Here is a 12,442-nt window from a genome sequence, read left to right as displayed (position 1 = left end):
CCAGTGTTATCATAGGTTTGGCAGAGCAAGCTCAGGTGCCTCAAGGTTGCAAGTTCGTCCATGACAACCTCTTTGCCACTCTTTCACTCATGGATGAGATGACAAAAAGAGGATATGGGAGCTCTGGAACCATGAGGCAGAACCGCCTGTTTGATGTCCCATTCACACCACGGAATGCCTTCATGAAGTTACCCAGGGGAACCTCTGAGGTTCTGTGCCAAGGAGAGAAGCTGCTGGTCCGTTGGAAAGACAACAACATTGTCACAGTGGCAACAAACATGGAGGAAAAATACACTGAGACCTCTGTCAAGAGATGGAACAGGCATCGACGTGCCTTTGACAACGTCCAACAGCCAAAATGCATCAGCCGATACAATGAGCACATGGGTGGTGTAGACCTTCACGACCTACAGGTTTCACGATACCATATCGCAATCAGGTCAAAGAAGTGGTGGTGGCCCATCTTTGCATGGTCTATCAACAGTGCTCTTGTAAATGGCCATCTCTTTTACAGAGATGTTATTGGAGGGACCATCGACCTGCTCACCTTCTCAAGGATAGTCTCACAGTCTCTTCTGCAAAGGTTTGGAACGAAACCACTGAGCCATGGAAGGAGATCTCTTTTGAGTGCTACCGTTGAAAATCAGGCAAGATACGACAAATCCTCCCACTGGCTTAACACGATGCACCGGTTCCAGAGATGTCGTCATTGTGAGAAACGCAAAAGAAATGCAAAGTACCACTGCACCTTGAGTGCTTCAAGCTGTACCATGGAGTGTAGAAGAAAAACAGGAAAGACAGGAGAATGCAGTTGGACATAGAGTTCACAAGCATGCACACACACATACACACACCGTCGCCGAGATTCTTCCGGCACCATTCGCGGCTCCGTCGGTACCGTAGAACCGAGTAAAGCCACGTGTATAAACTTGCACTTTATACGTGATCTTTTAAAAGTATAACTAACTAAAGTGGTCGGAGTTTGACAGTGTGTAAAGGTTGCCTAGCGACGACAAATCGCCACAGACTGTAAAGAACCGCGTGCTTAAAGGTAAGGTCGATATCGAACCGGATTTATAACACAACCACTAACAGAACCGTATGGAACTTTAACCCGGTTCTTTAATATACTTTATAACGCGGTCACGACATTTTTCATGGTTCAGTTATTATCTTATCTACTCTGTTGACAACAGGTTGAATGACTCAGCTCAGTTTGTAGACTTTTAGATTTGGCTACTCATTTTCTGTAGTTTTGGGGCGGATTTGTGACAGGGGCCCCTCCTGTGTGGGTTCTCCAGGGTTCCTCCATGGGCCAATGACTGAAGGATGGATATTTGTGAGAATAGAGGACATTCTTGGCTTTTTGTCTATTAATCCCTCTGTCTGTGTAAAATAGAGCTGTTAAATGATTAAAAGACTTAAGCAGCCACCTTCAGAATTCCAGGTGGTCCCATTGCCTTGACCCAGCCACCAGGTCTTGTTATGTTGTGTGGGTGCTTTGCTCCCACCCATAGATCCTCTATTCCCACCAGTCTTAATGACTTAAAGTTGGTTTAATCGGGAATACTGTTGATCAAAAATAACCTGGCAAGTTTTTAAAGGCACTTACCTTATTTCACCTGTTTATTTAGGTCGCACGGCTGTCTTCGGTCACAATAAACCGGGCATCTGTGTCTAAAATGTTGTGAGATTCTTTTTATCCGGGAATAGAAGATTGTGCAGGCCTGTTATATTTGTCGTTAAGGTTTGTAGTTAAACGCTAGCTGATTCATTTGAGATACAAATCAGCTGTCAGAGTTGCAATTGAATCCATATTTGTCTACACAAGACCTGGAGCGAGATCTTCACATCTTCGTCACAGGATTATTGTTGGAGACTTCTCTGCAAATTCAAATCATCTCCGGCTTTCTGAATCCCATTTTTCCCATTTTATGTACACAGTGCACTTGTTATTTTATTCTCTATTGCTCTTTTTTCTCTATGACTTTCTTTATCAATTTTTCAACGTTCACATGGTCATAGCAGAAGACTGCTGTGGACACAAGCTGACAGTTGTGATTAGAGGCGCTGATCCATGTCCCAGTTTATTCACACTCATCCCATTGAAAGATAAAGTCCACCGTCCACTGGTTTTTGCTCATATTTCACTCTCCAGTGCAGTGGCCCAACCACACCATTGATCTTGCATATATGATGTTATTAAAGGAATACAGTAACTCGATGCCACGCTTGCCCTATTTTCAACATCGTAGAAAACATTAGCTAGCTGAAATGCTGGGATTATGTTGGATATAATAATATTTATTTGTGTAATCTATAGTGACATATTTAACTAGATTTTTTTATTAAGTCAATCAAAGAATGTTCACACATATTTTGGACTCTTTCACAACAGGTTTTCCCTGAGCCTCGTCTCGGGTAATTTGCCATGGCACAAGGAACACTGCAGGATATGATGGCTAATGCTATGCTGGTGAAAGACCTAGCAGAAGTAGCAAAAGATACAGCACTTCTTCACGGTGTCCAAATAAGGGTGCATGAAAGCCCCAACTCATCAGAGGTAAAAACCAAACACTACTTTATGTTTGAGTGCACGGAGGGTAAGAGCAGCAATACTAGGCTAGTGCTAGGCTGGGGGGGGCTGGAGTCTATCCCTGCCTTCAGGCGAGGGGTTGGCTACACCACTAAACTTTGAACTATGTAGGCTTGTCAAAGACATTGAAACCGGTATTCACTTCCATCAATGTTATTGTTCCAAAAACAAATACCAAACCATTTTCCTTATCATTGCCCCTACATGTTTAGAAATAATTATTAATTGATCGTAGTGGGATTAATAATGTTGTCTCAAAAGGATTCAAGTAGTTGTGTATGTAGAGTAGATTAGCGAGTTCTTAAATGGGTATTATTTATTCAAACAGCTATTGTAGTGTTGCATAGACATTAAAAGTACCAATTACCAAATAAAAGCTGCACTACCCTGTACAGACAGCATTGTATTCAAATTAAACATTTAGGAATTAACTTTCAATAGAAAGTTTTATATTACTGTATTGGTTTTGCATATTTTGTGACCCTTTGAAGACGTTTCTTGTTATTTTAAAGATGTGGGAACTTATTTTCCTCACAGACCAGCATTTTATTGACCCCACTGATATAATCTGACTAAACCAACTAGAGAGCCGGTGTTTTGATGCCCAAAGGACTGTTTACTCTTTGCTAAAGGAGCAAAAACAAAAGCACAGGCTTGTTCAGTCACATTAGGAATTTGGTCTCTTTAGGTGATGGAATTTAGGTCGGATCATCAGTAAGCTCATTTGGGCATCTGCAGGGATTTGTATTAAATACTTGTTTTTACACCTCACATTCCATTTATTAATGAATTATTCATGCTTTGTTTGCTTGTTTGTTAACTACAATGACTCACTGGTTTCACTTGTCATTAGGGCTGTAAAAAAAGCACCTTTTTAAAAAAAAAAGAAGCTCGTGGGAAATGTTGATTGTTTTGGTTTTCAGGGCAGTTGCCACATCTTTTCTTTGGTCTTGTGCTGTTTTTCAGGTGGTCACATATGCTCCAATAACGCTCTTTCCCTCGCCAGTACCAAAGAGTGCATTCTACCAGGCCCTGGCAGTGCAGGTCCACTACAACACTCTGGTGGATAAAATCAGCCAGGATGCAGACTTTCTGCAAGCGGCTCTAGCTAGGTACTTAAGGAGCAGTGGTTTATCACTAGCTAAGTGTTTCTGCTGCGTGTACCAGGCAAAACTGACACTATAGACCTGGGGTTCTCAACTGATCTCACTCTGGGACCCACATTTTCCAGTGGTTATTAAGTCATGGCCCACTTTTGGGGTTTCTGTCCCTTATTGTCCTCAATGAGCAAAAATCTGCACTTTAAATACCCTGAGTTATATTTGTTTTCCAGTATTTTAATGGCTGACATTATGCTTGTAGCACCATTACAGTGGATAATTTCACCGCAAGGTTGTTCAAGATTCATCAACAAGTCCTAGAAGAAGGAAAGGCTCAGGTATGATATTTGGTTTTAAGCTTACAATCTAAATGACCAATGAGATTCATTTAATGTGTTACATGATTTTACCCCTTTGTACATGCACCAAAATACAGCCGCATTACCACAGCAGTGTAGATCATCAGTGGATCGAATCTTGATTACTCACAATTAAAAATATGTCAAATTCAATGTTATTAATTTATTCTTTTTAATGGGAATAGAAAGACAAAGGACAAATTTGTTACCAACATTAGTTAATAAGCAGTGATTCCAAGAACGTAATCATAACGCATTCAATAAAATGGCTCATGTATAGAGATGGACAGTATCCATGTGTGTGTGATTCTACATGCTCAAACATGCACACATACCGTAACACTATACTTATTAATATGATTTTTATACTTACATGTAGTCATTGCCTTAATTTTAGTGTTATTTGCATAGACCCTGTTGTGGCTTTAGGATCACAACATAAATAAGGGACCAAATATTCAAGGTTTTGCTACTATTTGCCACTCCAGGTTTGATTTTTACACTCTAAGTATCTGTGGCCCCAATGTGACCACACTGTTTTCACCATACACTGTAAAATTTGACATTACACATTATCTATCCAACTAATATAGACATTCAAGTGCAGGTGGAGTTTCTAAAGCTCTGGTGCAGCCTTTAGTTCTTTAGTCTGGTCACGGGCCAAACAAGTCAAAAGTTGTCTCATTCTTTTTACCAGTCCATTGTGTTGGGCCTCAACCGGTCCGATTACATGCTGGACCAGAAAAACGAGGGGTGCCCAACTCTGAAGCAAATAGAAATCAACACTTTTGCTGCCGGTTTGGCTGGGCTGACCTCACACACGCCACACGTCCACCGGTAGGTCACGCCCTTAATACCTCCATGCAGCCATCAGCTGAGCTCCGGCCGTGCAGTCTGGGTTAGGACACCAGTGCCACGTGTTCATACATGACCTGAAAACATGCAGGCAAAGAATGAAAGAGAAGGGGCGTACAGCACGGGTCACGATCTCAAACACTTTTGACCGGCAAAAATGGTGCAGACGGTGTCGTGGACCGAAGCTCCATGGCTGTCGACCCAGTTTTTAGTAACTGAGACAAAACTGAAGTGGGATCTTATTAAAAATATGCATTTACCGTTGTGTAATTTATTCAAAGTAATGTACTGTTGTCTGTCCTTTTTTTAATGTTTGTTTAATAAACACATAATTGATACTGGGTTAAATTCAGTACATTTAGAGAGTTCTGGAATATTGTCTTTGATACATGCTATAAAATGCAGTCTTTATTCAACAGACACATCCTGAAGGTGGCTGGCTGCGTGGAGGAAAGTCAGCGTATCCTAGATAACAACAGTGCTGCTGGTCTGGCCGAAGCTATTGCCAAAGCCTGGGAGCTCTACGGATCAAAGAGGTACAAATGAAACATGTTGCTAACTAATGGAAAGCTTTTTCTTTTTGAAACTGCTCTGTTCAGTGAGCATTCATGTTGCTCCAGTGGGCCACCATGTTGCCTGTTAGACTTCAGTTGTTACTGTACAAATGCTTACAGGCTGAAAATACATGGCTTATTTTTAGGTTTTCATGCATTAGGTGAGGTTTAATGGACCAAGGCGACGCAGTATGTAAAGATTTAACTCCAACATATACTGGACTCCCATCTGATGTGGTTCCACTCTGCATCCTGCAGACTCTCAGCACATGAAAGTGACCTGTTATGTCTGTCAATCAATGAGCAAACCAATGACCAATGGCAAATATACCCATTGTTAATTATTTTAAGATAATACAGGGAAGACTTTTATTATTTTTGATCAAATCCAACCATCACCGGGACATTCCGGTTCACGGTGTTGGCTATGGACCCGTGTTTTCAGGTCATAGTGAAAGATTCACCGAGGATCTTTCCTTTTGTTGCAGGGCAATCGTCATGTTCTTGGTGGAGGAGAATCAAATCAACATCTTTGATCAGCGATGCATTGAGAACGAACTCTGGAAGAGGTAAGAACAGAAATGCTGCTTTAGGTTGGAAACCACCACTTCCTGCTTGTGTTACTCGGCATCATTTGACATGTATTGAATTGGATGATACTGGAAATAATTTAAAAGTGTGAACTGACCCACAGGTTACTTTTGTGTTTTTAATATGTTATAGAAACATTTCCACGAAAAGGAAGCGTTTCCGTGATGTTTCCAAGACGGGGTCTCTGGATCCAGACAGGAAGCTTTTTGTGTAAGCATGTGTTGCCTTTTGCCGAGACAGTTCGAGGTAATATCATAAGATTTCTTTGCGTTTACTGTCTGCATCTCATTTGAGGGATGGCCAGGAGGTTGCAGTGGTGTACTTCAGGAACGGCTACATGCCACAGAACTACCAGAGTGAGCAGGTGTGTTTGTCATACATTTGTCATGCGTTTGTCCCTTTTCTTGTACTTTTAGCCTCTGATGATGGGGGGAAGAGAATGCAAATATCTTTAATGTGGAAAATTTTAAATTGGACATTAAAAACTGGTTAATGTCCGGATATTTTCCCTTGTAGGACTGGCAAGCTCGTCTGCTGATGGAGCGCTCTCTGGCTGTGAAATGTCCTGATATTGGAACTCACCTGGCTGGAACAAAGAAGGTCCAGCAGGTTCTTTCTCAGCCTGGAGTTCTTGAGAAATTCTTTCCTGAGCAACCACAAGTAGTAGAGCAGATCAGATCAACATTTGCTGGCCTGTACACACTTGACATGGTAAAAATCCCCAAAACATGTGACATTGTTACCACTGATGATGTTGAAGGAAAAGAACTCCCAGCTGTGACGTGAACATAACATTGGTAAAGATTAAGCACTTTCTGCTGTGTTTGTTAGGGACCAGAGGGGGACAAAACCATAGAAATGGCATTGCGGACACCAGGCCTCTTTGTCCTGAAGCCTCAGCGAGAGGGAGGAGGTAAGCAGTGTCACGGGCACAGGATGAGGCAGACACCCAGGGGCACAACATGTATTTGCGCACCGATTAATCTTAAAAAGTTCCTTATTTAGTTCAACTATTGTTTCAATCATTATTTTATTACTGTCTTGGAATAACGCCTTGGAAAGCATTGAAACGATGTATTTCTGTAATATAGGCAGACAATGGAAGGCACACACATCTGTTAGAATCACGAGCACATCTGGTACAATTCAAATTGCCCGTCTATCACCCCCATACCCTCATTCACCTTAAATTAGTTTTGAATCTAGATTTTAGGTTTGATTTTTTTTATTTGTCAGGAGCCTGAATATGAAGTTGCTTCATTCTTTTTTTTCATATTGCTTTAGGCAACAACCTCTACGGAGCTGAGCTCCAGCAGGTGTTACAGGAAGTCAAGGGGAGCGAGGAGAGGATGGCCTACATTTTGATGGATAAAATTCATCCCACTCCTGTCCAAAACATCCTTCTGAGGCGAGACGCTCCTCTCAAAATCAGCACCTGTCTTTGTGAGCTGGGAGTCTTTGGGACATATGTCAGGTAAGGAACCTTATCTCCTGTATGGTTCAAGTGTAAGTACACAAAGAGATTTATTATTAAAATGATCTTTTTCTTTATTTTTGTATCCATGTATTTCCTGTGACTACCGTAATTTCCGGACTATAAGCCGCTACTTTTTTCCTACACTTTAAACACTGCGGCTTATTCTACGGCTTATTTATGGTTTTTTCCGTGGCGCACTATCACAACTATTGTGAATCAGTCATTTTTACTAACCCTCATCAACGTGGAAAATACTAGAAGAAAAGCATATGATGCGACTTTTAAGTTAAAAGCGATCACTCTGGCGGTCGAAGAAGGAAATCGAGCGAGCTGCGCGCGTGATCTTGGCATTACGGTAATCAATGGCGAGAAAGTGGAGACGCCCGCCTGAAGAACTGATCCAAAGCATAAAGATGACAGAAGCATTTAGACGTAAACATCGCAGGTGGCCTGAGCTTGAGAACGTTCTGGAAGACTGGGTCAACACACAGAGAGCAGGCGGCCGCGGTGTTTCCGCTGTACAAATCAGACGGAAGGCAAAAGCAATCGACACCGCCATGAAAATTTGAAGATTTAGAGGTGGGCCATCGGGGAGTTTCAGATTGTTCATTGTTTGAGTAAAAAGCATAAACAACGTAATTTGTGTGTAGCTGATACAAATATATATTTCAAGGTAGCTGCATTACAGACACCGTTAGAAAAAAAAAAGAAGCATTTACCGGTACAATATATTTATGTTGCTAAGCGGATTAAATTAAAAGAAAAGTTAAAAAATCCTGACATGATAAAAACTGGATTTAAGGTCTTTAAACATACAAGTGCAAAGAGTGGCTGTTGTTTCTTACCTGTTTGTCGCTCGTCAGTGACTTGTCTCTTACGGTAATAAAAACATCTACCAGTACTGAATGTTTTCGATCTAATTTTTCATATTACTACGTGGGATACCTGCGGCTTTAAATCCGGTGTGGCTTGTATAAGTACAAAATTGATTTTCTTGATTGATTGATTTTCTTTCTAAAATTAGATTATGCGACTTTTAATCAGGTGCGCTCTATAGTCCAGAAATTACGGTATTTTATGTTTTTACTGTTTCCTGCTGTTTCTTGCCTGTTGCATTGTTTTCAAGCAATTGGCCAACTATGGTTGTTTTTCAATGTACTTAAATAACTACCATTTACCATTTTTCACCATAAAGCGCACCTTATTAAAAGGCACAGTCTCAGCTACGGGTTCTATTTCTGTATTTAACACATACATAAGGCACACCGGATTATAGGGCTAGCTTAAAACATGCATGCTGGCGTGTATTTAGCAATGTACTCACGTTATTTTTTTGATCAGTTCTCCATCGAACATGCCGGGTTCCCTCCGGTCATTGTCAGAGTCAGTCTCATTGCTGTGCAGCTCCTGATAAATGATGCCGGCTTTTGCGAAAGCTGGCAAGCCGAAAAGCATTTACAGATTTTGGAACTCAGTGCACACGTAAAGGGCACCCCATTATAAGGTGCCCCCTCCATTTTGCAAAAAATTTAAGACTTTAAAGTGTGCCTTATGGTCGTGAAAAGATGGTAACCTAAACTGAAGTCCTTTTTCTATTTAAAAAAAAAACACTGCATGTTTTTTCCCCACACTTAAGATTTGATTAAATTTAATGATATTTTACAAGTTGTCCGCTATGTTTTCTCCTTTTTAACAGAAAAGGGAGAGAAATGGTGCTGAACAAGTGCGCGCGGGGCATTTGTTGAGGACCAAGAGTTCCGAGCATGCAGACGGAGGGGTTGCAGCAGGAGTAGCCGTGCTGGATAATCCGCTGCTCCTTTAAATGATATTCCAATATGCTTACAGCCGTATGTCAAAGTACAAATGTACTACAGTGAAAAATAGTGTCATAACATAAAACTGCACACCGTTGAGCTGTAATTTGCCAAACAATTATAATTTTCCTGTCTTGAATTTTCATTTTTTTTACATTCAGCCATGATTGGACGACAGGATTAACCTGAGGTAGACTCAGCACAACCTCTAAAAGGTTTCCTTTATGAAGGAAAAAGAAAAATCAAGTGTCCCTTGAAGACTGCATGTTGCTGTTGGCTATCTGTCCTTTCATTTTCATTCATTTTATTTTTTAGAGTTACCAAATGATATAATCTTGTTGAGACGCTTTTCACAATTGTCTTTTGCAGCATTCTACTGTAAAACTTTTATTATGCAAATATATACAGGTCTAAAACAGGGAACACTTTTGTTTTGTGTGGGCAATTGATTTTTTTTGTTGGAAAACAATGACCCCTGTATAGATAAAGTAAGGTGCAATCTGTTTTTCATTATCTGCACTGACTACAGACATTTGAACAGAGACAGACAGACGGACATATAGTCGGTAAGATGAGACATGCCTTCTGCCTTAGTGAGAAGAACTCTGCTCCCCAAAGTCTCCAAGTAACAAATTATTGAAAACTTTGAGTCTTTTCAAGTAGTGGAGTCAAATTTAAATTTTGCTTTCATTTCCTGTCTTTCACCATTTGAGAATCACGATAAATAATCAATTTTTAACAGGATTGTTATAGTTTAAATTTGCTGCATGCTTATTTACTCCTAAAGTTTGCACTTATTTACCAGATTTGGCTGTAATGGTAAAAATTAACAAGAAATATAAAATGATATCAGACATTGCAGACTGAAAGTTAACAACTATAACCATTTATCATGTGCAGTTGACAATTCCTGTGTAATCATGAAGGAACTTATATTTGTAATGACCAATTTATTTGTTTGATTTTATGAAAAGATCTAACATTTTTCACTCCATCAGACTGCTGAACAACTTGTTTTACCTGATTCAGATATGAGATGCACCACAGATTAAAAACCACTCACCCACTGTAGGTGTGTAGGTGTCAAGTGAAGCTGGAGAGGGCAGCACTGATGCCCAGTGTTGGAAGGGGAGCACAGACCTCCAAATTGACCTGCAGCATCCAAATGTGGATGAAAATTTGGTCCAGGCGTAAACATTGTAACAGAGATGTTCATGGGTATCAGTTTGGATTTGTCTGCAGAAACCTGGGTGTCTTTCTTATGAATAAAATGTTCTTCTTTCATCCCTTTTTTCTCTCAACATATCCTGGAAACAGACATCAGAGATAAAACTACCGTTTGTGTGAAGTCCATGCATAATTGTCAGCAGTGCGTCATGGCACCAATAAATTGGATCATCCAGTATCAGTAAAAGCTTATTTACAAAAGGTGCAGGTTCAAAACTTCCGTAAATTACAAACTTCTGGGTCTTGGTGACCACTCAAGTGACCGCTAGGGATGAGGGGCGTAGGCTCTAAAAAGGCTGGATCACAGATAGGTGGCCGTGATTGTGTTGATTATCTTGTGGTTACACAACTCGCACAAGTGCACATGAAAGCTGTTCTGTGCGTTTAATCCAAACGCCACTGAAGTAGCTGTTTGCTAATACTTTGAAACTTACCTGGACTCGGTGTGCTATCAGGAATTTACTGTCCCTAACTTCTAACTCTCCAGCACCTTTAAAGGAGTGAAAAGTGGCAACAACCTCTTTAGTCACTTGTCCCATCTATGTGATTATATGACTTGTTTAGGCAACAATGGTGTGACTGGAATTTGAGTTGTCTGGCAAAAATCCACCAACCACAGGCTGTGAAGAGGCTCGAAACAATACAAGGAACTAGATGTGTTACCACAGGTATCAGGTCCATTACTTAAATATGCACAATGCTTTTTATCGTTGTAGCCTAAAATGTATGCTGCTATAGTAGGATGCCTTTATTCATTCATTCATTCATTTTGGCATTGACTTGTATTCCTGACATTAGAACCTGTGTGAAAGTGCTGCTCAATTAAGTGTCTTCATTCTTGTGTTTGGTTCAATCATGTTTGGTTTGAATCACTGATTCCTGACACCTGGAGCAAGAATGGAACCTCATCTCCAGAATAAAGGGTTAATGGTTTGAAGTCTAATTAATGGAGGTCTGTGTTTGTATATAAAATGTGTCATTTGTTTTGTCACACAAAATTCCTGTCCTAAATGGAAATAATCTGTTTGGGATCCATTTCCTTTTGGACAAACCCCCCCCCCCCCCCCCCCCCAACAACCCAATAATGTACTATTAACTTTAATTTGACTCAGGTGATCCAATTAAAATCTACGGTAAACAAATTGAACAAACCACTAGGAAGAGAAGTCTTTGTAAAAGACAGAACTGATCACATAGCTGAGGACAAACCTCATGTCATGCATGCCTAAAGAATATTGGGAGGTTATTAGAAGGCGGCTACATATGGACATATTCTCACTTTCTAAGATGAATATTCTTCTAAACCAGGAATCTGATTCTTTTTTAGATGTCTCATCTTTGAAAAATAATTAAACCTGCCTTGAAATGAATTCAGCTATAGACTTAGCAGGAGCCGAGTTCCTACTGTAATATGGAACTTAACATTTATCATGGTTCTGGATGCCATTGCTTCAGAGACTTTAATGTTTTTTTTATGTTTTAACTTAAATCAAGTGATAAGTGGAAGTTGGTAACGGCAGATAAATAACAGTGATCTAATAATGTAGTGCAAATGGCATAAATAAAGTACTATTATTTTTTACAGTACAAAATGTAGGACTGTAAGACAGATTTAGGTGGTGATCAGTGGTGGCCTGTGGGAAGAAGCTGTTTTGTGTCTGATGTGCTTGACTACGTTTGCTACTGTATCTATCGAAGGGGGGGCACCATGACAGTAAAGACTACATGTAAATAAACAAAAATTAACCATTTACAACCATTGTTCTTCTTCATCCCTTCTAAAAATGTGTTTTGTACTGAACGTTAAACTGGGTTATGTTTTAACTCTGTACAGTTCGTTCTATCATTTCACTACACATGGATAAAAGA

At 40.2% G+C, this 12,442-nt stretch overlaps 1 protein-coding gene across 1 annotated transcript; it reads left to right on the top strand.

Moving 5' to 3' along the window:
• The first annotated feature begins 843 nt into the window (after nt 1–843).
• On the top strand, nt 844–11,516 carry LOC130529814 (glutathione synthetase-like). The gene is given in 14 exon segments (XM_057040424.1): nt 844–1,056; nt 2,399–2,563; nt 3,563–3,708; nt 3,959–4,034; nt 4,753–4,892; nt 5,330–5,446; nt 5,953–6,033; nt 6,188–6,265; nt 6,350–6,419; nt 6,572–6,766; nt 6,887–6,968; nt 7,340–7,529; nt 9,229–9,259; nt 9,262–11,516. Coding segments are annotated over 13 exon segments (1,431 nt in total). The 5' UTR covers nt 844–1,056; nt 2,399–2,431; the 3' UTR covers nt 9,355–11,516.
• The last annotated feature ends 926 nt before the right edge of the window (nt 11,517–12,442 follow it).

This window comes from Takifugu flavidus, chromosome 8 (genome assembly GCF_003711565.1).
Source record: "Takifugu flavidus isolate HTHZ2018 chromosome 8, ASM371156v2, whole genome shotgun sequence".
In the NCBI taxonomy this organism is placed as follows: domain Eukaryota; kingdom Metazoa; phylum Chordata; class Actinopteri; order Tetraodontiformes; family Tetraodontidae; genus Takifugu; species Takifugu flavidus.
Note: the sequence above shows the minus strand (reverse complement) of the source record. Positions and strands in the feature narration are given on the sequence as shown.